This window comes from Microcaecilia unicolor, chromosome 3 (assembly GCF_901765095.1).
Source record: "Microcaecilia unicolor chromosome 3, aMicUni1.1, whole genome shotgun sequence".
Lineage (NCBI taxonomy): Eukaryota > Metazoa > Chordata > Amphibia > Gymnophiona > Siphonopidae > Microcaecilia > Microcaecilia unicolor.
This window is the reverse complement of record NC_044033.1, coordinates 191,471,862-191,499,146: the sequence shown is the minus strand read 5'-3', so window position 1 is coordinate 191,499,146 and position 27,285 is coordinate 191,471,862. Positions and strand designations below refer to the sequence as shown.

The 27,285-nt window shown below is 44.7% G+C and overlaps 1 protein-coding gene across 2 annotated transcripts in view; it reads left to right on the top strand.

The window, feature by feature from the left end:
• PRPF40B (pre-mRNA processing factor 40 homolog B) overlaps positions 1–27,285 on the top strand; it is a 379,532-nt gene that overhangs the window by 308,616 nt on the left and 43,631 nt on the right. Inside the window, exons 24-26 of one of the 2 annotated variants that reach the window (XM_030196851.1) lie at positions 22,731–22,817; positions 23,295–23,381; positions 24,285–24,387. In XM_030196851.1, coding sequence (XP_030052711.1) covers positions 22,731–22,817; positions 23,295–23,381; positions 24,285–24,387 — 277 coding nt within the window. Of the gene's footprint in view, positions 1–22,730; positions 22,818–23,294; positions 23,382–24,284; positions 24,388–27,285 lie in introns of those variants that run through there. The other variant, XR_003941483.1, reaches the window with a different exon arrangement.

Genomic DNA, 27,285 nt, shown 5'->3' with positions numbered 1-27,285 from the left:
ATTATATATTTCCAATATTCATGATGTATTGTAAGCCACATTGAGCCTGCAAAGAGATGGGAAAATGTGGGATATAAATGCAATAAATAAATAAAATAAATTAAAAAATACTTGGGTTCCAGTTTGGCCGTGTGGCCTGTATGAGAGGGCTGTGTGTGCACGGGTTCCATTTCGGCCTTGTGGCCTGTTTGAGTGTTCTTTTTTCTGGCTTTACTTGGTTCTGTCCCTGTATTCCCTGTCTAGTCCAGTCCTGGTTTGTGTCTTGGTACAGTCTGTGTACTCTGTGCACTTCTGGTCTATTTCTGCTTGTGTGCTTATTTCACTTCTAATCTGCTCCAGTTCTGCTTGTTCAGTCCAGTCCTGGTTTGTTTCTTGGTACTGCCTGTGTGCTGTGTGCACTTCTGGTCTGTTTCTGCCTGTGTGCGTATTGCACTTCTAGCCTGCTCTAGTCCTGCTTGTGCAGTCCAGTCCTGGTTTGTGTCTTAGTACAGCCTGTGTGCTCTGTGCACTTCTGGTCTGTTTCTGCCTGTGTGCGTATTGCACTTCTAGCCTGCTTCAGTCCTGGTTTGTTTCTTAGTACTTCTTGTGTGCTCTGTGCACTTCTGGTCTGTTTCTGCCTGTGTAGTTATTGCACTTCTGGTCTGTTTCTGCCTGTGTAGTTATTGCACTTCTAGTTTGCTTGGGAGTGCCAGGTGAGCAGGTGCGATCTGTCGAGGTTTTGCATCTAGCTAAATATGAAGCTGGAGAGGTTTCCCGGATTAAGCTGTGACCTGTATGGTGTGTGTGGAACAAGATCTAGTCAGTGCTTCTATATTGATGGGATCAGCAGCCTTTTTGTTGCTGCCTTGCCCTAAAAATACATAACTACAGCATGCCAGGCCCTCTTTCCCTCTGATAGAGAAATGGCGATGTTCATGAAGACTGAGTGCTGATGGGAACAGCTTACAGAACCAGCTGTCTGCCCCTCTATACAAGTGTAACTTCCTAGAGTGCCTTTAAGGCTCGATTAGGCTTGTGATGCATAAAACAAATCCCAAATACCCTTCTTCAGCCGCACTTTCAGGTTCTGATTTGAGCCCTTCCTAGCCCTAATCTATGTTTCTGCATGGAAGGAAACACAAGTTGACCTTGTCAGTGTTTGGGGTACTAGAGCATTCCACTGACTGGGGCAAGAGGAGGAGGAGATAACCAGTTCAGCAGACAGAGGTAAGTAGTGCCTAGTGGGGAGGTTGTTTGGGAGAGAAAAGCTGGTGACCCTTATTTTCTATGACTAGATCTCCAGGTAGCTCTTGGATGGGCCACAAGAGACAATCATTTTTAGGGAGATCCTATATTTCTGGGTAATCATAGGCCTCCTCTCACCCCCACTTCCCCCAAGTGCTTTCTGATACATCTGACAAATGGAGATGGGATCTCTTCAAGCTGTGACAACTGATTCTAGTCTTATAGTGGCCAAGATGAAGGACTTTATATTCCCTTCCTGGTGAAGAGAAGAATAAGTTTATTGGGTCACGTGAGTGGGGGTTGCCTTTGTTTTGTAAACAACAATTGGAGGAAAGCACAATATTCAAGGACCTCCATGGTAGACCGATTTGAGTCTCTGTTTATACAATCTTTCTTCTTTTTCTATAGTCCCTCTCATTCTAGATAGCTATTTGCAGTAACTCCATGATTCTAGTCCTACATTTTTGGGTCCAGCATAGCCTGGATGGGACCATGGTGATCTTCCTGCAGGTAACAATATGGAGAGGAGAGAGGTCTTGAGGAGAGCATGGAAAGGAGAGAGGCCTAACAGCTCTTGAACAGGTTAACAGTTGGTGAGTCTTGCAAGATGGAGGTAAGTGTTGCTAGGAGCTTGTTTGGTTGAAGCCTCCATATTGACACATCAGTGTTTCAGCCATGCTTCTTGGGAGCTCTGGCACAGAGTGGCAGATGTGGCAATCTCAAATGGGTTGTACAGTTGCATCCTCTGCAAGAGGTAACAGTCTTTTCGAGAAACCCTAAAGCTTTACGGACCAAAATTCAAAAGCTGATGGGAAGTACATATGGGAGGTCCTTTCTCATCTTAGGCCCCTTCCTCCAATACTTGTCAAACTCAGTCTAAATTTAGAGGCCTTGAAAAATACTAAGAAAATACTAAGAAAGCAAATAGACAGATGATCTGTAAGATCCAATATATGATTCAACTAACTAACTTATTTATTTATTGTGATACTAACTAATATTTATGTTTATTTGTATGTATTGACAGTTTTTAGACAGTCCCTGACGCAGCCCTTGAGAGGGCAAAACATGGCCATGTCAGACGTTTGAGTTTGTATATGTTTAAGCTTTATGTGGTGAATAAAATTGGATCCCTTTTACTATCAATTTGCTGATTTGTTGCCTACATGAGAAATACTATTCAGGCAGCTCCCACCCTTGCTCAGGAAGGTAGTCCTGGACAGAAGGTTTGACTAGGGTGGGCCCTTCCCTGTTGCAAACTATTGTGTTCCGGCTGTGCTCCTTCTTGGAAACTGGGCGCCTGGGCACTACTCGGGGGACTTCCTCATTCTCACTGTAGGCTTCAAGAGCAGTGTTAGGTTGGTGATGAACCACTGGGTTTTGGGCTCTGAGTCTACATGTTATTGGGGTCCCCTTCAAAGTGCAGACATCTTCCTCAGGTGGTTCCCCACATGGGAACATTCCAGATTTAGTGTCATGGATCCCTTACTTCTCAAAATGAATCCCTCAGTCTATGGTATAATGAAGAACTCAGAAACCAAAGAACCAAGACTCCTAAACCGCTCAAAATCCTGGCTAACGCAATACAGATTAATACTTTTTTTACTTTTTGCTCTTGATATATATGTGATAAAGAGAGCCCTCAGCAAAAACCACTTTTTTTAAGGCAATATGTTTCTTTGCCCAGTGGTATAGCACTTCTTTCATCGGGTCTCTCTTAATTTTCTGTATGTGCTATTGCCTCACACCTTAGTGCTCTTATTCAAAATGAAATCAAAATGTGAACTTATCTGAACAAAAATATGTTGCCTCGTTGCTTCACAACAGATTATGGCCTCCCCTTGAGTTGCAGGCTCTTTCTTGCAGAGACCCTTTCCTGCGTTTTACGGAGGCGGGGGTATTGATTAGGACAGTTCCTTCGTTTTTGCCCAAGGTGGTTTCTCGTTTCCATTTGGGGCAGTCTCTGCATTTGCCGACTTTTCGTCTGGAAGATTACCCCGAGCAATTCCGGGCTCTTCACTGCCTCGATGTGAGACGGGCTCTTCTCAGGTATTTGGAGGTGACGAATGAATTTCGTCTTTCTGACCATCTCTTCGCCCTTTTTGGAGGCAGTAAGAAGGGTCATATGGCTTCCAAGGCCACCATAGCCCGTTGGGTGCAGGAGGCCATCACTTCGGCCTACGTGGCATTGGCCAAGCAAGCCCCTGCACAAATTTGTGCTCATTCTACGTAAGCTCAGGCTTCCTCCTATGCAGAGTCCCGTTTGGTTTCTCTGGAAGATATCTGCAGAGCCACTACATGGGCTTCGGTCCAGACGTTCACTCGTCATTATCGGGTGGATGTGGCAACTCGGCAGGATGCAGTGTTTGGCTTGTCGGTGATTTCTGCCGGGTTGGGGGTGTCCCGCCTTACTTGAGGACTGCTTGGGTACATCCCACAAGTCTCTGGATTGATCTGTGGGATGCTATGGAAGGAAAAATTAATTCTTACCTGATAAATTTCTTTCCATTAGTCCCAACAGATCAATCCAGAGGCCCCCCTGGGTTTACTGTCTGCGGTTTTGTTGCGGTTGGTTAGTGTTTTTTGGGTTCCGTTCTGAATGTCACTTCATTTGATTAAAAAATAAAATAAATAAATATAGAAGTGGTGGAAGTATGTTGGGCAATTGGTCTGACGATGTTAGGAGAGTTTTCTATTGTTTCCATTCCACTGCTTTGGTATCGTTCATACTGAGGTTCAACTGGCTGCACAGGTCCACATATAGCAAACCTCAGAGGTTCTCTCTATCTCCACCTGCTGGTAGAGGGACACAACTCACAAGTCTCTGGATTGATCTGTTGGGACTAATGGAAAGAAAATTATCAGGTAAGAGTTCATTTTTCCATGTGTGTTTTGGAGGTCCCACTGTTCTCCTATTAGCAGGTATTTGGTCTGAAACTGGAGAAAGATGCAGAGATCAAGATGGGGGGGGGGGGGGGTTAAGAAGCAGTAAAGAGAGAGAAAAAGGATCAAAGTAGTTGGAGGTGGGAGGGAAGACAGAATTAAGGGTAGAAGTGGAGGAAGATGAATGGAGATGGATCTGGCTGGAAATAGGCGTATAGGCACGGATTTATCAGTGAATGAAAACAAATGGTAGAATTAAGATCAAGTCTAAGGGTGGAGGTGACCGGATTGAGGTGTCCAGTGTGAGATGAATGAGAATTAGAATCACACACTAATAGGTAAAGGGAAAAGAACAGGATTAGAATTTAGGGTAGGTGTTGAGAATGAACAAGAGGTGTAGTAATAATTGTGAAGAGAAAGGAGGATATGGAACATGAGAGAGTGCATGGTAAGGTTTAAAAATACAAAATGGAGAAATGGGTAAGAAGAAGCTTTGGAAAAAGTGAAAAAAGATGGTGTTGGAGGGATATGGGATGACAGATTGGGTTTGATAAGGGTGGAGGAGATAAGTGAAGGTGAAATGAATGACTAGGGACAGAAGGAATGACATGAGAGAATTGGGAGGCATGGTAGGAAGGGGAAAATGGAAGAAATGAGGAAACCGGGATGTAAGAATGGAGCTAGATGAAAGGACAGAGATGGCACTTGATAGTAAATAAATAAGACGGACAGACAAGGACATGGGAAAGAAAGAATTAAGAGATGGGGAAGGAAGGACAAGAGAAGAAAGATTGGGTTGCCAAAGGGAAAAATGTTGAGATATATGGATGATAAAGAATAAGGAATGAAATAATGTGGAGAGCAAAGCTGGGATGAATTAAGTTGGGATCATTACAGAGCAAATAAGGATGGGACAGGGTGAGTTGTATATGGAAGATGAAAGAAGAAGGGGAATAAGATGAGAGCTGTGAGGGAAGACAGGTATCAAAGGATGAAAAGGGAATCTGGTGGGCTGTGAGAGGTGGAGATATGATGAAAAGAGAAGGAGAAATAATGAAGGAATGATATGGAAGGGGAGAAATAGAGGAAGAAAATATAGGAAAAGTGAGGCAAGATGGAAAGAAATGAAGAATGATAATGGGGGGAAAGAGGCAGAGATGATTTCAGATATAAAATGAAAGTTTATGGGAAAGAGAATAGAGAAGATACAGTGAGAGAAAGAGGTCATGTGAATTAAAATGAAGAAAAAAGAGAAGAAATTTTATTTTTAGCTCAGAGATTGCAACTTTTAAATGTTTTATTGTATCTTATATGTACAGTTATTTTTTATAATACTGAGCTGTATAGTTTATTTTGATATGGATTGTCTTTATAAAATAGTGTTATACTATTTGTTCACGTGTTAGTGATTCTGAAGGGATGTAAGGACCTGGATTATAATCATTTGGATAACATGAAGCATTTTGTTTTATTGCACTTCTCATCTTTCTTCTCCAAAAGAGTCTAGCAGATGGATTGAGATTATGAGTCAGCTGTGCTTTTGGTTGGTCCAGTGACTATTCCTACTCGATAGACAGGATGGATCTTCAGAGCTGCCAAGTTGCCCATTCCAGGAGGGAGACGTTTTGGCCAGTCCTGGATTTCTGCCAAACTCATCTTGGTGCATTATGGCACCTGCAGCTCTGACCTCAATGGATAGAATCATGGACTACAAATACTACACTGCTTTGGGATGTAAGTTTAAAACCAGAACCAGCCAAAATGTCTCCCTCCTGGAATGGGTAACTTGGCAGCTCTGGATCTTGGAGCACACATTCATAGCTGCCAAGCTATCCATTTCCAAGGAGGGAGACTTTTTGACCAGGCCTGGTTTTAAGCTTTCAACCAATAGCAGTATGGTGTTTGTAGACGTTGATTCTATCATTGAAATTAGTGCAGCATGTCCCATAATGCATCAGGATAGTTGTCTTAAATCCAGGAGTGGCCTAAAATCTTCCTTTTAGAACTCGTGTAACTTGGCAGCTCTGCCGGAGGGAGATTTTAGGGCAGTCCTGGATTTCTGACAGTCCTGTCCTGATTTATTTATATTTATTTAGTAATTAGCTCGCACCTTTCCAGTGGTAGTTCAAGGCAAGTTACATTCAGATTATTTCCCTCTACCCAGAGGGCTTACAATCTAACCCCCCCCCGCCGCCGCCGTTTACAAAGCTGCATGGCAATGCCGACACAGCCCATTCAGTGTGAATGGGCTGTGTCGGCATTAGTGCATCAGCTGCTAGCGCAGCTTTGTAAACAAGGGAGTAAATTTGTATCTAAGGCAATGGAAGGTTTATTGATTTGCCTGAGGCCACAGGGAGTATCAGGGGGATTTGGTCTCTGGTTCCCAGCCTGCTGCTCTAACCACTAAGCTGCTTCTGGTGTATTATGGGCCCTGCAGCACTTATTTCAATGGGTAGAATAAAAGACTACAAACATAGGCGGTCGGTGGCCCAACTGTTTGGGGAGGCTAAAGGGGGCGGGGGTGGGGTGAGGCCAGGGGTGGAGTTTAAATCCATAATTGTCTGATAACACACAGAAAAAATAAATAAAAATAAAAGTCACAATTAATACCTTTTATTAAATTTAGATATTAGATATGTATCATATGTCAAAGAATAAAGTGGTTGCTCAAAGCATATACTAACCACAATCGCTCAACTGCAAAACACTATGCACAACTTTGTGCAAAAACACACTCAGAACCTTACTGTACCATAAATATTACACTGGGCAGAACCTAATACACCAATATACCACCCATACGGAAAATGCAGACCGTCAACAATATGAAACAAGGGATCATAATATCACAATTCTCATGTAGAGCCACAAAACACCCTAATTCATGTTTAATGTGGGATAAAATGCCATAAATAAGTAAATAAATATAAACTTTTAATGTTGAGCACCTGATTCTCAAAGTGGACATATTCCAAACACTATAATGAAAATAAAATGATCTTTTCTACCTTTGTTATCTGGTGACTTTGTTTTTCTGATCATACTGGTCCAGTATCCGATTCTGCTGCTATCTGTCCTCTTAACTCCGTTTCCAGGGCTTCCTTTCCATTTATTTCTTTACTTTCCGCCTTTCTTCTTCATTTCTTGCCCTACATCCATAAGTAAAAGCTGGGTCCTCCGCAGACTTGACTGTCCAGTGGATCCAGCTTCTGCCTATTTTCTTCATCCATGTACAGTTTTTCTACTCTCTTCCTTTTCCCTCATCTCATCTCCTTCCTCCCCCTCCATCCATCTCCAGCATTTCTTCTCTCTACTACTACTACTTATCATTTCTAAAGCGCTACTGGATGTACGCAACGCTGTACACTTGAACATGAATAGACAGTCCCTGCTCAACAGAGCTTACAATCTAATTAGGACAGACCATAGGCGCCCGGTATAAGAGGCTTGGGGAGGCTAAGCCTCCCCAGCCCAGCTGTGACCTTCCCCGCGGCCCCGCCTACCTCCTTCTCTAAATGCAGCCGGACTCGGAGACAACACTCTGGACGAAATCTTCTGCTGCCCGCTTCTGTTGAGCAGCGCAGCGGCAACCAGGAACGAGACGTATGATCCACTGCCGTCGCTACTCTCCACAGCCAGCATAACAGAAGAAGAAAAAGAAGCGGGGCCGCAGCAGCCTTCAGATATGCGCTGTCAGCTCTGCCGGTCTCTGCCCCGTGACGTCAATTTCCCGTTCCGGGGGCAGAGGACCGGCAGAGCCGACAACGCATGTCTGAAGGCTGCTGCGGCCCCGCGCTTCTTTTCTTCTTCTGTCAGCGCTACAGCAAAGAGGCCCGGGCCAGAGGGAGAGAAGAGAACGTGGTCACTGGCGGGAAATGGTAGGAGGAGAGAGAGGGAGAGCAGAGGAGAGCCAGGGGGTATGGATAAGAGCAGTGGAGAGCCAGAGAGCGATAGGGAGAGAAAGAGGGGCCATGGAAAAGAGCAGGGGAGAGAAAGAGGGGCCATGGAAAGGAGCAGGGGAGAGCCAGGGACATGGAAAAAAGCAGGGGAGAGCCAGGAAGAGATGGGGAGAGAAAGAGGGGCCATGGAAAGGAGCAGGGGAGAGCCAGGGACATGGAAAAAAAGCAGGGCAGAGCCAGAAAGAGATGGGGAGAGAAAGAGGGGCCATGGAAAAGAGCAGGGGAGAGCCAGGGACATGGAATAAAGCAGGAGAGAGCCAGAAAGAGATGGGGAGAGAAAGAGAGAAAGAGGGGACATGAGCAGGAGAGAGAGAGAAGCTGCTGGGGAGAAACTGGGGGAGACCCTAGCTGTCAGACTGAGAAATGCTGGCTGGATGAAAGGAGGGAGAAAGAGGAAAAATGCTGGAAGGAGGGGGCAGAATGAGGGAAGACAGACAAACAGGACAAACAAGAGATAAGAAAACAGTCACATAATAATAGGTTGTAATGTAGTAAAACAATCTAATTTTAGCATTTTCATTTCATGCCATGATGAGATCAGGCCCTATCTAATTTTAATTTTAAACAGCATTTATATGCTACCAAATAGAAAACGCTGATAAGTAGGCTAACAATGAAATAAAATCAGAACCATATACAGAAATACAAGTCCCCACCACATTTGAATATTCATATGCCCCTGTTTTCTGACCCAACCCACAATTAACTACCTCTCCCTCCACCTCTGTATCAATATGGGTAACAAAATTTCCAAAAATAGCTTAATTTAAGCTCTGATTATACTCTGACCCTTCCCTCTCCTCCATCTATGTCCAGCAACCCTGCTCTCCCCTCCATCCACCCATGTCCAGCAGCCCTCCTCTCCCCCCTGCCCACCAGCGACTCTTCTCTCCCCTGCCCCTCCTCCAGCCATCCGTAGCTTTCGCTTTCTCCCCCCGTCTCTTCCACCCACTCTCACCCATCCGCGTGGTCGCTCGTTTTAAAGCCTGAGGCGTTCTCCCTCCAACGCCGGCGATTCACATAGCCAACCTTAATCTGCCTGCATCGGAGCCTCTCCCTCAGACACGTCCCGCCCCGCCCCCTCTAATGCAACTTCCTGTCTTACACAGAGGTGGGACGCGTCTGAGGGAGAGGCTCCGACGCAGGCAGATTAAGGCTGGCTTTGTGAATCGCCGGCATCGGAGGGAGAATGCCTCAGGCCGGAGTGACCACACGGATGGGTGAGAGCAGGGGGGGGGGGGAGGTGCAAGACTCGCGCGGGAGGGGGGAGGAGGCAGAGACCGGTCACTGCAGCATTTGGCGCTTAGGCGCCATCTCTTCTAAAGTTCTGTTTGGGGGGAGCGACTGCTCTCCCTGCGCCCCACTTAGCTACGCTTCTCTTTCGCCAGCAGCCAAGGGAAGTCCACGATTGGGCTGGGGAGGCTTAGCCTCCCCAAGCCTCTTATACAGGGCGCCTATGACTACAAATACCACACTGTCCAAAACGTTTCCTTGCTGGGACTGAGAGGTAGATGCACCAATGTCCTCGGAAGAGCCCTTCCCTTACCAATTCCATAGCGAATCTGTAGGGAACGGCCATGCATCAAGGAAATGGAATGCAAATGAGCTGCTCGTTGTAGCTCACTTGCATTCTCTATTCCCTCGGAAGCCAGTCTGCCAGTCGAGCATGCGCAGAGCAGCCAAGCGTTATGCTGGCTGCTCTGCGCATGCCAAGGACGTCCTTTATGGACGTCCTTCACTCAAAAAAAAACTCGTCCCCATAATCGTTGCAGACTTTCACATGCCAAGGAGGACTTTCAAAAAAACAAAACAAAAAAAAAAAAAGGACGTCCCTGACGAGTAGGAAACTTGTCAGCAGCCTGAAACCTCAGAAGAGAAAGAGTGCTGAAAAGAGCCCCAGTTAATTTAAGTGCTACTGCTCTTGGTTGTGTAACATTTCCATTGTTTACTGCTTTGCATGTTAAAGGCAGGCTTACATCAGACAATTAGGAAGGACTTCTCTACTTCTCTGAAGAAAAAAAAAATCCAAGTGCTGGTCAGGGACATCTAACAAATGCTGGACGTCTTCCTGCAGCTTGTGTGATGGGCTTCCTTCTTGGACGTGTTTTTCTTACCTGCAATTAGGAAGAACTTCTCTGAACTAAAAAAAAAAAAAGGACGTCCCTGTATTTCTTACCTGCCTGAACTGACCACAACCATAGTTCTCTCAACAGTCCCCTCCAAGGTTTTTTTCAGCTTGCGCCGCCCCCCCCCCCCCCCCCCCCCCCCCCCCCCCAGGATCGGGATGTGCGAGGACGTCCAAATCAAAACGTTTTGGACGTCCCTCCCTCCAGGTCTCTCTCAACCAATCCCAGCGCAGGTAAGAAAAACAGGGACGTCCTTTTCTTTTTTTTCTTCAGAGAAGTCCTTCCTAATTGCAGGTAAGAAAAACACGTCCAAGCAGGACGCCCATCACAAAATCTGCAGGAAGATGTCCAGCTCATGTTAGACATCCCTGACCAGCACTTGGATGTCGCTAGGCAGTGAAGGGCGTCCATAAAGGACGTCCCTGACAAGCACTTGACGTTTTTTTCCCAATTTTATTTGTTAATTTATAGACGTTTTTAGAGGCTGCGCAGCCCCAACGAGAGGTACAGACCTTCCATTAGATTTTCCACGGTTAGGCAATCGGAAAACGGTAGTGCATCTCATTACAATATGATTTATACACATTGGGGTACTAATTTGCTCATCTGCATTCCATTTTCGTTAGCTGCTACTGTGATCGGAAAATGGCTCGGAGAAGCATTTAGTGCATGCCACGGTTTACTACTTGCTCATTAATGGCTCGTTAAGTTTAGTGCATCTGGCCCTGAGTAACTTAGAAGCTCTGCACACTAGCAGCCATCCTGCTACTGCAAGATGCCTGCTGTTGCAGCCTTTGCTGCTTCTGCTACAGTTCCAGATGGAAGGTGCAAGATCATTCCTGAAAGAGGACACCTTTATTTCTGAGTGGAAATCAGAACGACATTTCTATGCACACAGTGGAGAAAGCCAGAAGTGCCCAACTTGTCTCGATAACATGGAGCTGTATAATTACCCTACTTATAATATGTACCCTCTCTATACGTGCCACTAATGATGAAAACAAGTGCCCAAATTTGCCTGTCAGAAATCTGGTAATCTGAATTAACTCTTGCAACAGTCAGGACTTTTCCTTCAAATTGATAGTTAACTGGTGTAGAACGAATAGATTGAGGTCTACAAAATCCTGAGTGGTGTAGAATGAGTAGAAATGAATGGATTTTTTTACTCTTTCAAAAAGTACAATGACTAGGGGACAGTCAATGAACTTACAGTGGGGGAAATAAGTATTTGATCCCTTGCTGATTTTGTAAGTTTGCCCACTGACAAAGACATGAGCAGCCCATAATTGAAGGGTAGGTTATTGGTAACAGTGAGAGATAGCACATCACAAATTAAATCCGGAAAATCACATTGTGGAAAGTATATGAATTTATTTGCATTCTGCAGAGGGAAATAAGTATTTAATCCCTCTGGCAAACAAGACCTAATACTTGGTGGCAAAACCCTTGTTGGCAAGCACAGCGGTCAGACGTCTTCTGTAGTTGATGATGAGGTTTGCACACATGTCAGGAGGAATTTTGGTCCACTCCTCTTTGCAGATCATCTCTAAATCATTAAGAGTTCTGGGCTGTCGCTTGGCAACTCGCATCTTCAACTCCCTCCATAAGTTTTCAATGGGATTAAGGTCTGGTGACTGGCTAGGCCACTCCATGACCCTAATGTGCTTCTTCCTGAGCCACTCCTTTGTTGCCTTGGCTGTATGTTTTGGGTCATTGTCGTGCTGGAAGACCCAGCCACGACCCATTTTTAAGGCCCTGGCGGAGGGAAGGAGGTTGTCACTCAGAATTGTACGGTACATGGCCCCATCCATTCTCCCATTGATGCGGTGAAGTAGTCCTGTGCCCTTAGCAGAGAAACACCCCCAAAACATAACATTTCCACCTCCATGCTTGACAGTGGGGACGGTGTTCTTTGGGTCATAGGCAGCATTTCTCTTCCTCCAAACACGGCGAGTTGAGTTCATGCCAAAGAGCTCAATTTTTGTCTCATCTGACCACAGCACCTTCTCCCAATCACTCTCGGCATCATCCAGGTGTTCACTGGCAAACTTCAGACGGGCCGTCACATGTGCCTTCCGGAGCAGGGGGACCTTGCGGGCACTGCAGGATTGCAATCCGTTATGTCGTAATGTGTTACCAATGGTTTTCGTGGTGACAGTGGTCCCAGCTGCCTTGAGATCATTGACAAGTTCCCCCCTTGTAGTTGTAGGCTGATTTCTAACCTTCCTCATGATCAAGGATACCCCACGAGGTGAGATTTTGCGTGGAGCCCCAGATCTTTGTCGATTGACAGTCATTTTGTACTTCTTCCATTTTCTTACTATGGCACCAACAGTTGTCTCCTTCTCGCCCAGCGTCTTACTGATGGTTTTGTAGCCCATTCCAGCCTTGTGCAGGTGTATGATCTTGTCCCTGACATCCTTAGACAGCTCCTTGCTCTTGGCCATTTTGTAGAGGTTAGAGTCTGACTGATTCACTGAGTCTGTGGACAGGTGTCTTTCATACAGGTGACCATTGCCGACAGCTGTCTGTCATGCAGGTAACGAGTTGATTTGGAGCATCTACCTGGTCTGTAGGGGCCAGATCTCTTACTGGTTGGTGGGGGATCAAATACTTATTTCCCTCTGCAGAATGCAAATAAATTCATATACTTTCCACAATGTGATTTTCCGGATTTAATTTGTGATGTGCTATCTCTCACTGTTACCAATAACCTACCCTTCAATTATGGGCTGCTCATGTCTTTGTCAGTGGGCAAACTTACAAAATCAGCAAGGGATCAAATACTTATTTCCCCCACTGTATATGGAAATACTTTTAAAACAAATAGGAGGAAATATTTTTTCACTCAACGAATAGTTACGCTCTGGAACTCATTGTTGGAGCTTCTGTTTCTTTTGTCTGTCCTTTCTGAGCTGCTGGCTCTCTCTCTCTCTCTCTGTGCTGGCAGCTTCCAGCAGCATGGGGCTAATTGTTTCACTTTACTACAGCTGTGTGTGTGGACTGAGTTAGCTCTAACTCTCTTTGGGTGTACTGGCTTCAAGTGCTTCACGGTGCTGCATTGGTGTGGGTTGTGCCTCTATGGGTTTCAGTGTGCTCTCTGGGTCAGTGTGCTGTTGCCTGGGTCTACGGAGTGTGATATCATCTGGGAGGGCCTTGATAAGGAAGTGGTGTTCTTTCCTTCAGTGCCTTTGCAACGGTGGTGTTTGCTTTAGGTAGGGTGGTGCAGTGTAGGGTTACCATATGGCTCCAGAAAAAGGAGGACGGATTGAGCCAGCCGGGTTTTACTTCCATTGCTTTCAATGGAAGTAATTGAGCCAGCCGGGTTTTACTTCCATTGCTTTCAATGGAAAGCAATGGAAGTAAAACCCGGCTGGGTCAATCCGTCCTCCTTTTTCTGGAGCCATATGGTAACCCTGCAGTGTGCACTTCTGACTTTGTGTCTGATTTCCCTGCTTGCTTTTGCTAAGGTCCAGGTTAGTGTTAGTGCAGTGTGCACTGGTGTCTGTGTGTTTAGCTTTCCTGCTTTTCCCTTGTGGTTCCCCTGCTTTTCCCTCTTGATTTTGGAAGCACCTTGATAGTTTGTGTCTAGCTCGCTAGAGTAGTGCTTAGGAAGAACCTTGTTAGTTTTGTATCTAGCTTGCTAGAGTAGGGCTTAGGAAGCAGTTTTGTGTCTAGCTTGCTAGAGTAGTACTTAGGAAGCTCGTTAGTTTTGTGTTTAGCTTGTTAGTATAGGGCTTAGGAAGTCCTTTTGTTAGTGTAGGCCTAGGAGTGCCCTGGTTAGTCCAGTTCCTTGGAGCACTGCTGTCTCTTCTGTTTCCAGTCCTGGTCCTTGTGTCATCCGGTATCCGGTAAGTCCTGCCGGCCACTCGAACCCAAGGGCTCAACCCTTGCGGGGGGTAGTGGCCAAGTGCAGGTGAAGCTGTACGGACCAGTCCAGTGTGCTCCAGTCCACTGTGTTCCGGTCCGGTGTGTGTTCCAGTCTGGTGCGCTCCAGTCCAGTGTGTTCCAGTCCGGTGTGTGTCCAGTCTGGTGCGCTCCAGTCCAGTGTGTTCCGGTCCGGTGTGTGTTCCAGTCCTTTGTCCTCCAGTCCGGGGGATTGCAGTCCAGTGTTTCAGTCCTGTGTCCTTCAGTCCGGGGGATTCCAGTCCATGTGTTCCGGTTCACTGGGCAGTGCCTGCAGTCCCTGCCGGTGTGCTTGCCCAGTGTTGGTTGGTGGGTTTTGCCTGCTTCTGTCGCTCCTCGGCAGCAGCCCAAGGGCTCATGTTTGCTCCAGAGCCCGGCCCCGCAAGCTCTGAACCTGAGAACCTGACAGAGAGCTTGGGATGGGTTTTGACGTTTCTTTTTGCAGTGCTCGGGGTGGGGGGATGTAGACGGGACACCCTCGTATGTGCGACACTGGTTGGAGGCCTTGTTTTTATAAGCATTTTACATGGTTTTGCTGTTATATAAAATACAAACTTAGAATGTGGGAGGTATTCATTCACCCATTAAATGGCACAAAATTTTTAAGATGAATGATAATAAAACATTGATTGCTTTTCTGCAAGAGACACATTTATGTCAGGTTCTCAGGTTCAGAGCCCGCGGGGCCGGGCTCTGGAGCTAACGTGAGCCCTTGGGCTGCTGCCGAGGAGCGACAGCAGCAGGCAAAACCCAACAACCAACACTGGGCAAGCACACCGGCAGGGACTGCAGGCACTGCCCCGCGAACCGGAACACATGGACTGGAATCCCCCGGACTGGAGGACACAGGGCTGGAACACACACTGGACTGGAGCACACTGGACTGGTCCGTACAGCTTCACCTGCGCTTGGCCCACTACCCCCCCAAGGATTGAGCTCTTGGGTTTGAGTGGCCGGCAGGACTTACCGGATACCGGATGACACAGGGACCAGGACTGGAAACAGAAGTACTCCTAACCCTAAACTGACCTAAGTGCTCCCAAGCCCTAAACCAACAGAAGTGTTCCTAATAGTACTAACAAAAGGACTTCCTAAGCCCTATACTAACAGAAGTACTAATAGCACCACACTCACAAAAGGACTTCCAAAGCCCTTCACTACTAGAAGTACTACTAATAGAGACTCACAGGTAAGCAGGGGAGCCACAGGGAAGAGAGCAGGGAACCTAAACACAACAGCTCACACAGGTGCTCCTAACAACCCCAAAACCTGAAGTACTTCTATCAGCAACAAGAGGGAAAGCAGGGGAGCTAGAAGGGAAAAGCAAGGAAGCTACACACCTACGCAGTACAGGGGCTCCCTAAGCACTACACTAACAAGCTAAACACAAAACTAACAAGCTTCCTAGGCACTACTCTAGCAAGCTATATACAAAACTAACAAGGTGCTTCCTAAGCACTACCCTAGCAAGCTAGACACGAAACTATCAAGGTGCTTCCTAAGCACTACTCTGGCAAGCTAGATACAAAACTAACATGGTGCTTCCTAAGCACTACTCTGGCAAGCTAGATACAAAACTAACAAGGTACTTCCTAAGCACTACTAACAAGCCAAACACAAAACTAACAAGGTGCTTCCTAAGCACTACCCTAGCAAGCTAGACACAAAACTAACAAGGTGCTTCCTAAGCACCAAAGGGGAAGCTAACAAAGCAGAAAGTGCTCAACACTAAGCACTAACCGTGACCGTCAGCAGACGTTCTAAAGCACATGCAAACACCAACGTTGCAAAAGGCCCTGAAGGAAAGAACACCACTTCCTTATCAAGGCCCTCCCAGATGATGTCACACTCCCTAGACCCAGGCAACAGCACACTGACCCAGAGAGACCCAACCTACACCAATACAGTCCCGTGAAGCACTTGAAGCCGGTACACCCAGAAAGGGAGCAGAGCAACTCAGGCAACACCCACAGCTGCAGTAAAGTGAGACAATTAGAGTCATGCTGCTAGAAGCTGCCAGCACAGAGAGAGAGAGCCAGCTCAGAAAAGACAGACAAAAGAAACAGAAGCCAGCTAAGCTGACCCCCAGGAAAAAGGTAAGTTTGAGAGGGGTTATGACCACAATCATAACAATTTAAATGCAACAGAACATTCTAAATTGTGCTGTTGGTGGTTGGGGACTGTATTTGATTCCCCGGCAGTTAGAGAAAAGACAGGGGTCATTATACTGATCTGCAAGGATATTCCGTTGGAGACCCCCGGGGGGTGGTATGGGATTCATTCGGCAGATTTGTCCTTGTCTCAGTGCTTTTGGATTGTCACCCTATGGTGCTCTGTAATGTCTATGTTCCCAATACCTTTGACAAAGTTTTTTTTTCAAAGGCTCAACAGCCATCTACACTCATTTGGGGATATCTCTATTCTGATGGGAAGTGATCTCATTGAGGCCATGGATCCCACCTTGGATCAGTCTCACCAGTTGGGAGGGAGCTCGCTAGAGCCTTGGTGGGGGGGAGGGTCGATATGTTGTGTAGCACTCTGAATGTGGTGGATGTGTGGAGAACATTACATACGTTGGAGCGAGATTATACTCATCTTTCCAGAGCACACTCCACTGTGTCCAGAATTGACTGCCTTCTTGTTTCTTGGAGTATTCTCTCTTCGGTGATCACCACTCACATTGGGCCTGTACTGAACTCAAATCATGTGTAGGTGGACCTAGAGATGGTCATGGGCTCTCAGCTCTAAGGGAATGGGATGTGGCGATTTCCAGCCTATTTATACAAGGATAGTAAGTGTTTACCTTTTTGTCCTTTCCAAGTGGAAACTCTTTGCAGATTGCAATAACGCACATCAGGATGACCCTATTTTTTATTGGAAGACTGTTAAAGCAGTTCTCAGGGATGAAATTATTTCTTATACTAGTTTTCATAAAAAAGCTTGTTACTCTGCTTAGAACTTCAGTTGGCTTCCTTGCGTCGGAGGTTTGCGAGGCACCCTCTAATATACTTAGGACCCAACTATTAGAAGCACAGCAAGTCCTAAATGACCTTCTTCATCAATGGGCTAAGAAATCCATGGGTTATTGTAAATATAATCTTTATAAGTTTGCCAATAAAAGTAAGCCCGAGTAAGATTGTAGCATTGAGAGATACCAGAGGGGTGTTGGTTCACACTGATTCTGCTATTAATACTATTTTACAGCAGTTTTTTGCTAAGCTCTATTCCCATCCTGTGGACTCTGCGCTGGATGGTGAGATGTATCTATCTAATCTGGATTTTCCTCAGATGTCGGCTGCGGAGCCTTCTATGATTCATTTAGCCATCATGGTAGATGAATTAGAATGGGTCATTCAACAGAGCCCAATAGGGAAGGCACCAGGACCGGATGATTTGCAGAACGAATTTTATAAACTTCTGCGGGAGGGGGGGGGGGGGGGGAATCGGCCTGATTTTGACCTCACTATTTAATAAGGTTGTTTCACAAGGCTTTGTACCGCCCTAGCTCACTCTTGCTCAAATTATAGTCTTAAACCCAGAAAAGATCCGGACTACCCTGAATCCTATTGCCCAAACTCCTTGTTGAATTGTGAGGCCAAATTGTTGGCAAGAATTCTGGCCAATAGGTTGGTGAGGGTGCTACATGCCTTGGCAGCAGAGGCACAGCCAGGCTTTACCTGTGGCCGTACAGTTTCAACGAATATGAGAAGGATCCTGGCAGCTTTAGAGTCATTGCATTTAGGAGGGTCCCCAGCCTACTCATTAGGTTTGATGCAGAAAAAGCTTTTGATTGGGTGGACTGGAGGTTTCTTTATGGTGTTCTGCGGGCATATGGTTTGGATGACGTTTTTATAGGTGCAGTGAAAGCGTTATATTCTGCTCCAAGGGTCCAGGTTTGTGTTAATGGCATTTGATGTGATCCTTTTGTTATTGGTACAGGAACTCCTCGGGGCTGCCCGTTGTTCCCTTTGTTGTTTGTGTTCACTCTGGATCCTCTCATTTGGGAAATTTTAGGTAATCCTGAGATTAGGAACATGACTGTTGGCACACGGGTTTTTAAAATTGCAACTTTCTTATTGAACCCCATTCGCCTCTTTCTGTGTTATCACAGGTGCTGGTGAGCTCTGCATCTCTTCGCAGGAGCTAGGGAGACGAGTTTTCTTTCAGGTGGGCTACTGAATCCTTTCGTTATTTGGGGGTGCAGTTATCCTTGGATTCAGGTCTTCTCTGTCGTTTGAATGTAGACAAGCTGCTTCGTGATACAACAGATCAGTTAGACCTTTAGAGCAAGTTACCTTTGTCCTTATTGGGTAGGTACATTTCATTATCTGGGGGTGCAGTTATTCTTGGATCCAGGTCTGCGCTATCGTTTGAATATAGACAAACTGCTTCATGATACAACAGATCAGTTAGACCTTTGGAGCAAGTTGTCTTTGTCCTTATTGGGTAGGTACATTTGTATCATTTTTCCTGTGCTGGCTCAACGTATTAGAATCCTTGCCGCTTCACTTGTTGCATAAGGATCTCAGATCTTTGCAGCTGCTCTTGGTTCATTTCTGTTGGGGTGGGAAGCAACCCAAAATGGGTTGGCATTACCTGCTGGGGTCATGGTGCCAGGGGAGTATGGGAATCCCAGATATGAAATGTTATAACCAGGCATGCTTACTGCATCACCTGTGAGATTGGATCTTGGGATCTGATTCTTTTACGGATGTCTCGTTTGAGAGATCCTTGTTTCATCCTTGGCACTTTAACTGTCTTCTACATGCACAACTGAATAAGTTGCTCCCTTGGATATGTCGGAGTATATTATTCAGACCTCTTTGAGCCTTATGGCGGGAGTTACTCCCTCATTGGATTCAGGAGGTTTCTAGCAGTATCTTACTCCCTATAGTTGGTAATGTGGCATTCTCGCCTGGATTGGAGACTGCGGTTTTGAAGCGCTGGAGTACGCAGGTATTTTGTTATTGGAACACCTTGTTAAGGAAGATGGACCTGTTTTACTTTTCCTGACTTGCGACTCTGCTGTGGTTTTACTAGAATGGATAGCTTTGCCTACTTGCAGTTGTCACATTATATCTCCTCTCTCTCTTAGCGTAGTTTGTCTTTTGGATTTAGGGTCAAGTTCGGAGTGTTTCTGGAAGGAGATGCATTGGGGCAGGCCTCTGTCTCTTGGTTCTATGGGGTATTATCTAAACACCTACCGCCGCAGGATTTCCACAAGGACTTTGACCTGTGGGATGGGACATAGGTAGCCCTCTTCAGGCAGTGAATGTGGCTGATGTTGTTACTGCAATTCCTAGTCTTATCCACAGTGCAGTTACAGGAGTGTAATTATCATACTATTTATAAAGCTTACTTTTCTCAAAAAAGAGCTTATTTAGTGGGATGTGTGGACACCCCCTGCTACTTGAAGTGTAAGATAGGACATAATTCCTTTTTCCATGATATCTGTCAGTGTAATCAAGTTGCAAGGTTTTGGAGAAACTGTAGCTGCATTTAATTTTCAAAAGGGTGACTATAATAAAATGAGGAAAATGGTTAAAAAGAAGCTAAAAGGATAGGCTGCTAAGGTTAGGACACGTGGAGGGGCATAATCGAAAGGGATGCCCAAGTTTTCTTGAGGATGTCCTCACAAAACTTCCCGATGGAGGGGCGGGGAAACCCGTATTATCGAAACAAAGTGGACATCCATCTTTCGTTTTGATAATATGGTCGGGGGCACCCAAATCTTGAAATTTAGGTCATCCTTATGTAAACCCCCCCACTATAATGTCATGCATGCTCACTTGAAGGAACAGGCCCTGAAAATGTCACAGTGCTTTTCCCCACAAAAAAAAAAAAAAAACTACCAGAGCCTTTGTCAAATTAAAGTAAATATTACAAATTAACGTTTATTAAAAAAACTAACAAACTATTTTAACATCCTAATTCTCAAGTAAGTAATTTATAAACTAGTCTTTTAATCCTTTTCTAGATTCAGTTCCAATGTTCATGTAAAAATGCCACCAATACTGACATTTGCATTTAAAAATGAAAACTGAGTGTGCACATACAAAAAAAAATGTATTAAAAGAACAACTTCACCGGCTTCGTCACTTTCTTGTGGTGGGTACCTTAGGTTCTCAGCAGCTGGTTCAGTCTCCGGATCCCCTCCTTGGATCTTTAGGGTGTCTTCAAAACCTACTAACCTTCTCAAATAAATCAAAGAAGGAAGACCCTGACTCCCTGTGTGTGCAGCTGAATCAGTGTCTTCTTTGGCAGAAAAGCCGTGTATGCTAACTAATTCTGAAAACAAAATATAATTATTTGTCCCTGGGCTAATATCCCAAAATCCCATAAGGTCTTTTAATGTACACTACACTCTCAACAATGCTCCACACCACAATGCAGCACCCAAACCTTTCTCACTGTAGAACTCATAAATTCTACAGCATGTCAAGTCTCAGATTTTGCCAGTCACTAAGCAGCTTCCAGCACTGCTCCCTATGCAAACCCCAACATTCTAAAGCTGCCTCAAGCTTAAGGTCACTTCAGCTTCAATACAGCACTGGGCATTCTAAACTGTTTTTCAGCCCTGCTTTTCTCTTTCTCCACAGCAAACTCAGGAAAGCAATCAGAAATTACTAAACAAAAACCCACAGTATTCCCTGAAGTTACTCCTCCCTGAATCTGTTTTTTTTTTAAAAAAAGCTTTTTTCCTTTAAAACCAGCCTCTCAAAACACCAGTTCCCTTTTATAATGAAACTATGAAATTAATAACTTTCTCTTTTAATCCTATGTCATATCCCTTAAGAGAACATTGTTTCTCTGAAATTCCAAGCTCTTCAAACTCTTTTCAGAGCTCTGACATCAACTAGAATAAATTTCTGGTTTCCAATGTTTTTCTCATTCCCTGTAAACAGAAGTTTTCTTTCCCCTTTCTCATTGAAACAGTACCCTTTTCCTCCCAGACTACTAAAAATCCTGAAACTAGATAACCTTTTTTTTAATCTCTAAACTCTGCCTAAAACTGAGACTGCAGCCACACTTGCCTCTGTCTCTCTTCAGGTTTTCCAACTGCCTCATACAACTGAACTTTCCTGATGACATCACTCATTATACCAGGCTTATGCATGTGAAAATTCTAAACCCTGCACATGCCACAACTCACTGCACAAACAAACTCTATCTCCTCTTAAAGACAGTCACAGTTTCCTTGTCCTTTCTCCAAGCCACAGCAGTCACTCTGCCTAGCAGTATTTATTAATTTTACTGAGTTTACACTTAGAGATGGTCGTCCCTAGACTTGGTCCTTTCTGATTTTCAGTGATAATGGAAAGCAAGGACGCCACAGTTTAGGTTTCTGCCAGGTACTTGTGACCTGGTTTGGCCACTGTTTGAAACAGGATACTGGGCTAGATGAACCATTGGTCTGATCCAGTATGGCTACTCGTATGTATGTTCTATTTCAATGTTTAACTTCTGTTTGGGGATATCAAATTAGGGCGTCCTTTGTCAGTGCTCTTTTTAGTTCCACAAGGGAACTGGGTTTGAAGAGTGGAGGGGATAAATTGTTTGTTCTCAAATCTTGTATTTTGGGTAAGAAATGCATCCTTAATCAACTGGTTGCTAGACTACCCACCCTCTATTTGGTACTGGAGAAATAAACTTCATACTTTAATGCTCTGGGAATCTTTTGGAGCACATTTGTCCCCCAAACAGCAACAGAGATTTTTATAGGTATGTGGTACATATTTACTACAGGGATCACCCACTGCACATAGCCAAGTATTGAATTGTTTTTCTGTTTTGCAGTGAGTTTTATTTTTTTCTTCTCTTATTTGCCAACTCTCCCTGAGGGGGGAGGATAGGGAGGATTTGGGGTGGGGTTACAAAATCCTTTTGATAGCGGTTAAGGTTTGAAGGAAAAGGCCCTGACTTGTTTTCTGGCATATGTTTGGATTTTTGATCAATCTGCTCTATGGTTGTTTGGGTGAGGAGGGTTGGGGTTTGCTGTTTTTGTACAGGGGGTTGTTTTGGTTTGTTGTATGTTCTAATGCTTTAATAAACAGATTTCAATAATAAAAGAGCTTTGGTAAAGTTCCTGAAGGAAAAGTCTATAGTCTGCTATTGAGGTGGACATGGAGAAGCCACTGCTTGCCCTGGGATTGGTAGCATGGCATATTGCTACTATTTGGCTTTCTGCCAGGTACTCGTGACCTGGCTTGGCCACTGCTAGAAACGGGATACGGGGCTAGATAGACCATTGGTCTGACCCAGTATAGCTATTCTTATGTTCTTATGCTCTTTGCTTTCAGATAACAAGGACCTGTTTATAATTTCCTTTCACAGAAGGATTGCACTGTAGCATGTGGGTTTTTATTTGTTTTCCATGTCAACATTTCTGGAGAAGTACTCAGGATTGCAGGGAGAAGATTATTCCTAAACAAGAAATGGTGTAAAAGCACTTCTTATGGCTGCTGACCTGTTAAGCTTTAAGGCAGGCAATACTCTGATTGTTATGTGAGTAAATAGAAAGGAAATTGATGGTCAGAAGATTTCTATTTTTTCATATTCCCTATGCCCTGTAATGTGACAGACATTTTATCTCGCATTATCATATTGTGCTTGCATCTCACCCTGCTTGCAGGTAAGGGAACAATTTGTTGGTGACCATGCCTTTGATCAGATCACTGTGGAGTCAGAGAGAATTCGTCTTTTTAAAGAATTTCTCCAGGTACGTGTAGTAAATGGTGTGTCTGCCCTCTTTGTTTGTGGATGGCCCTGAAAAGATTCATTGTTCTGTCTATGGCTACCTTTATGGCTACCTTGTCCTCAGGTACAGATGGGTTGTTCCTCCTGTTATCATGACCCTGCGCAGTAACAGGCAGTTTAGTACTACTTAGTGTTATAGCTAGAGGATTTTAGTGCCCTATTCTAAAACTGCAGGAAACGCCCTTGTCACCACTTCATCCCACCGTATGAACAGTGCAGATTCTGCCACCACATGCCATCTCTAACAGCTATGTACCCTTTTCAAAGATGTATCCTGTGGCATCAAACCAGTCATACCCCCTAACTCCCTAAACTATGGCCAGGTAGCTCCCTGGTAGATATTTTATCTCCTGTGTTTACTATGCCTTAAGGGAAAAGGATGTGGGCTGTGCTGCAGTTAAAGATTCTTTTGACATCTGCTTTGACTGTTTTGATACAGAATGAATGTCAGCATCATCACTCCAAGAGCAAGAAGCATTCCAAGAAATCTAAAAAGCACCACCGCAAGAGATCACGCTCCCATTCGGTGAGCAGATTCAGTCCTTTGCTAATAGAGAAAGGGGCGGGTCCTGTGACAGAGACTAATTTTGCAGGAGTGAAGATTGGATGGATGTGCAGGCAAGTCTATCTCTGGCCTGAAAATCCTGGATATGAAAATGTAAGGGAGCACACAGTATAGTTATAGACACAGCCCCCCCCCCCCCCCCAGTTTAATGCTGCAACTCAAGGACACATTCTGCAGTAAGAGGTATAAAATTTTGCCACAAAGTGTCTTAATTTTGTGTCAATGATATGGTACATTTGCATATTTTGCATACTAAATAATGTAAATTTTATTTCTGTTGCATCTGTCCATTTAGTTTAACTGGCTCCTTTTGGGGGAAAAGGGATTTTAGTGATCAGTACTGAGAAGGAAGAAGGGAATACAGAATAGAGGGAGGGATCTCAGAGGAGGGAAATGGAAAAACATATCTTTGGAAAGAGGACTAAGGGAAGGAAGGGGACAGAAATTCAAAGGGATGGAGGGGAGCAAGATTCATGGAATGGGGGGATGGAGAGGGATCCTCACACCTCTGTAGCCAGTACCAATACCTTCTGTTCCTCATGCTTTTTTAGTCTCCTTCCTCATACCCCACAGTCCTTCTGATCCTCTCCTTTAGTCTTGCCCCCCCCCCCCAATTTCTTCACCCTCTGCCCCTCACTTGCTCTCTTTTTTGTTCATTGTCCCGCACTCTGATTACTCCTGTGGTGATTTTATGAGGAATAGGTAATACCACAAGAAGAGTTGGATTTTGCAGTTCTTCCTACAGCCATATAATTGTGACAGATCAGGAGTCCTGGCTATAGGTGTTAAGATAATGCCTGAGAAATTGTGGCTGAATACATCTGGTTCTCGTTTCCAGGTCTAAAAATATTTCTGAATTTCTAGGGCTCAGAGTCTGAGGAAGATGAGCACCATCACAGACCACAGAAAAGGAAAAAGCGGAATCATTCGGAGACTGGATCTGATTTCTCTTCTTCTCTAGATTCAGGTTACATTTTTAGAAATCGTTAGTGATATAGATAATAGTTGAAAAAGAACAATTGGCCTGTCTAGTCTGCTGATCATTTTCTGCATTGCAAGGATATATCCTAGCTGTAAGCCATAGGAGCAGTGGTTCCCAAACTTGGTCCTGAAGGCACCCCAGCCAATCAGGTTTTCAGGATAACCACAATGAACATTCATGAAAAAGATTTGCATGCACTGCCTCCACTGCATGCAAATCTCTCTCATGAATATTCATTGTGAATATCCTGAAAACCTGACTGGCTGGGGTGCCTCCAGGACCAGGTTTGGGAACCACTGCCATAGGATATGACTATTTCTAAGAGATCACTTTTCATCGAGGACATTTTGTGTTCTTCCTTTTTCATATGCCACCATCTTGGCTACAAGATCCTTCCCTTCCTATATCTTTCACAGTGCTTTGTGGAATTGCACATCTATACAGAATATCTGATTATCTAAAGCTTGTGGAAGAATTACCTACATACTTCACGGAATTATGATTCAGGCAAGATCCTGTACATGGAGAATCTGTGATACAGTCACTAGCAGCCTGAAACTGCATCCAAAACCAAAAACTAAAGATTGGTTGTGTGAATGTGAACCAATAAAGTATTGCAAGTTTAGGTTCCCAAGTTTGTGCAAATGTAGTTAAATATCCTCTGAGACAGGAACTTTGTGCAAATATCAGCGATTACCAGCTTTTTATGCTTACCCAAACTATGCAGAGAAAGTAGCATTGAGTAATTTTGTATTTAAATATGAAACTGATTAAGGACAAGCATAATATAGATTCTTAGTAAAATAGATTCTCTGAGGACAAGCAGGCTTACATTCTCACAAGTGGGTAGACGATCCGAGTTGACCGGGAATCATCAAGTTAGCCAGCAAAGAAAAAATTCCAGAGCCTTCTGGGACACGCGCAGTGCCCCACCGCGCATGCATGTAGCATCTTCCCATCCGCAGCGTCTTTGTGTCTCTTCAATTACTTTCTTTCCATGAGAGGAAACAGCTGCGCTCTTTGTTGCCCGGGAAGAGCCTTAACTGCGTTTCAGTGCCTTTTTCCCTTGTTTTCTCCTTTTTCTGTCGTTATTAGGGAAAAAAATTTCCTTTTATTTTCCCTAGTTTTTCTTTGGCCCACATTTAAGTTTTCTTTATTTTTTTGTCGCGGGCCTCCATTTAGGCCTGCTCAGACAGGTCTCTTCTTTTTGTGCCTTTTTCCATTTTTCAGGCATAATCGCAACTTTTGATTTTGCCAGAGCCATTTTTCCTTCCATATCATTGAAGACTCTCATTGGCTTCAAGCGTTGCTCCCAGTGCAACCGGATCATCTTGGGTACTGATATACATTCTTGGTGTATTCAGTGTCTCAGGCCCGACCATAGTCCGGCAAATTGTGTCCTTTGCCTTCGTATGAAGAAAAGGACACACATTTCCTGAGAAGCTCAACGAGAAAAACTTTTTGGAGCTCAGTCTGGTTCTTCGGCATTGACATCGAGGTCGGCGGCAGTGTCAACATCAAAGGAAGCATCAGCGTTGGGAGTCCAGGTAGGGATGTCTGCTGCGAGACCCTGCAACACTGGGAGCAATGAGGCATCGACTAGATCGCCACCTGCCTCGAGGCCTCTTGCTGTGCAGGGCCCCTGGGACCGGCCATCTTCGGACCCGACACCGAGGCGATGTGAGGATTCAACATCCTCATCGGCACTGAGAAGTTTGGATGAAGTGCATTGGGCGAAGGCTAAGAAGCACTGACACCGATCTCCTTCAACGCATGGTGCCAGGAGCTGCGGGACGCCTAGGGACTCGGCACCCAAAAAGCGTGAATGCCAGGAGGACCGCTCTCCCTCCATGCAAGAGGTGCCAATGCGCCTATCTCCCAGCAGCGAGATCCTGCTCCTGCACCCAGAGCGCTTCGGCAACCTGACCCCACACAGGCCCCTCAGCCTTTACCGATGGTGGCTCTTGACATGCGTGTCCGGACCCTGCTGCCTGAGCTCTTGGAGGGCTTAATGCAGCGATATGCATCAGCATCAGGGGTGCTTGCACCTGCCATGCATGGTGCACGCCCCAGAAGGCTCTGGAATTTTTTCTTTGCTGGCTAACTTGCCAATTCCTGGGTGACATGGATCATCTACCCACTTGTGAGAATGTGATTCCTGCTGTCCTTGGAGAATACCTGCTACAGGTAAGTATCTTTGCTTTAAAGGAAGTCCAGACATTGGTCTACACGGTGGACATTATACTAGCCTGATGCATAATACAGAATAAAAAGCACATTAATGTCACAGAATATGAGGACTATATGCTCTGAAAAATTACATTCAAGAGCAATACATTCTCAAATTATTTTCTAATATATAAACTTCATTTCATTGTAATATCATTTCCTTACTAACACTATAAGCCGACCAGTACTTGTTCTTGAAAATCAATCACTGCAGGTTTCTTTCTCATAGAATCTAGCTTCTCGATGTTTGATTAAAACCCTGCATCATACCCAGCATAGCCTGGAAAGTGTTTAGAATCACCCAAATAAGTATCCAAACCAGAATATATATATATATATATAATTATTTAAATAATGAAAGACCATATTGTACCTCCAAACAAAATAGCCTCTGCACAATGGACCTCAGCTAATGAAAACCGAAACTAAAAGCTACAGTGCTTTTACAGTGGCTGACTTTGTCCCACATTTGGAGTGACAGCTGATGTCATATCTCCATAGAGAAGCTAATTCCTAAGGAGCTTATCATCACAGATTTACAGACTTAAATTCCTTCTTAACATTTCTATCAAAGGCATTTTATTTGAAACTCTATCATATAAACTACTGTGCAAAATCATAACTGCATTACTTGCAATCACATTCCACAAAAAA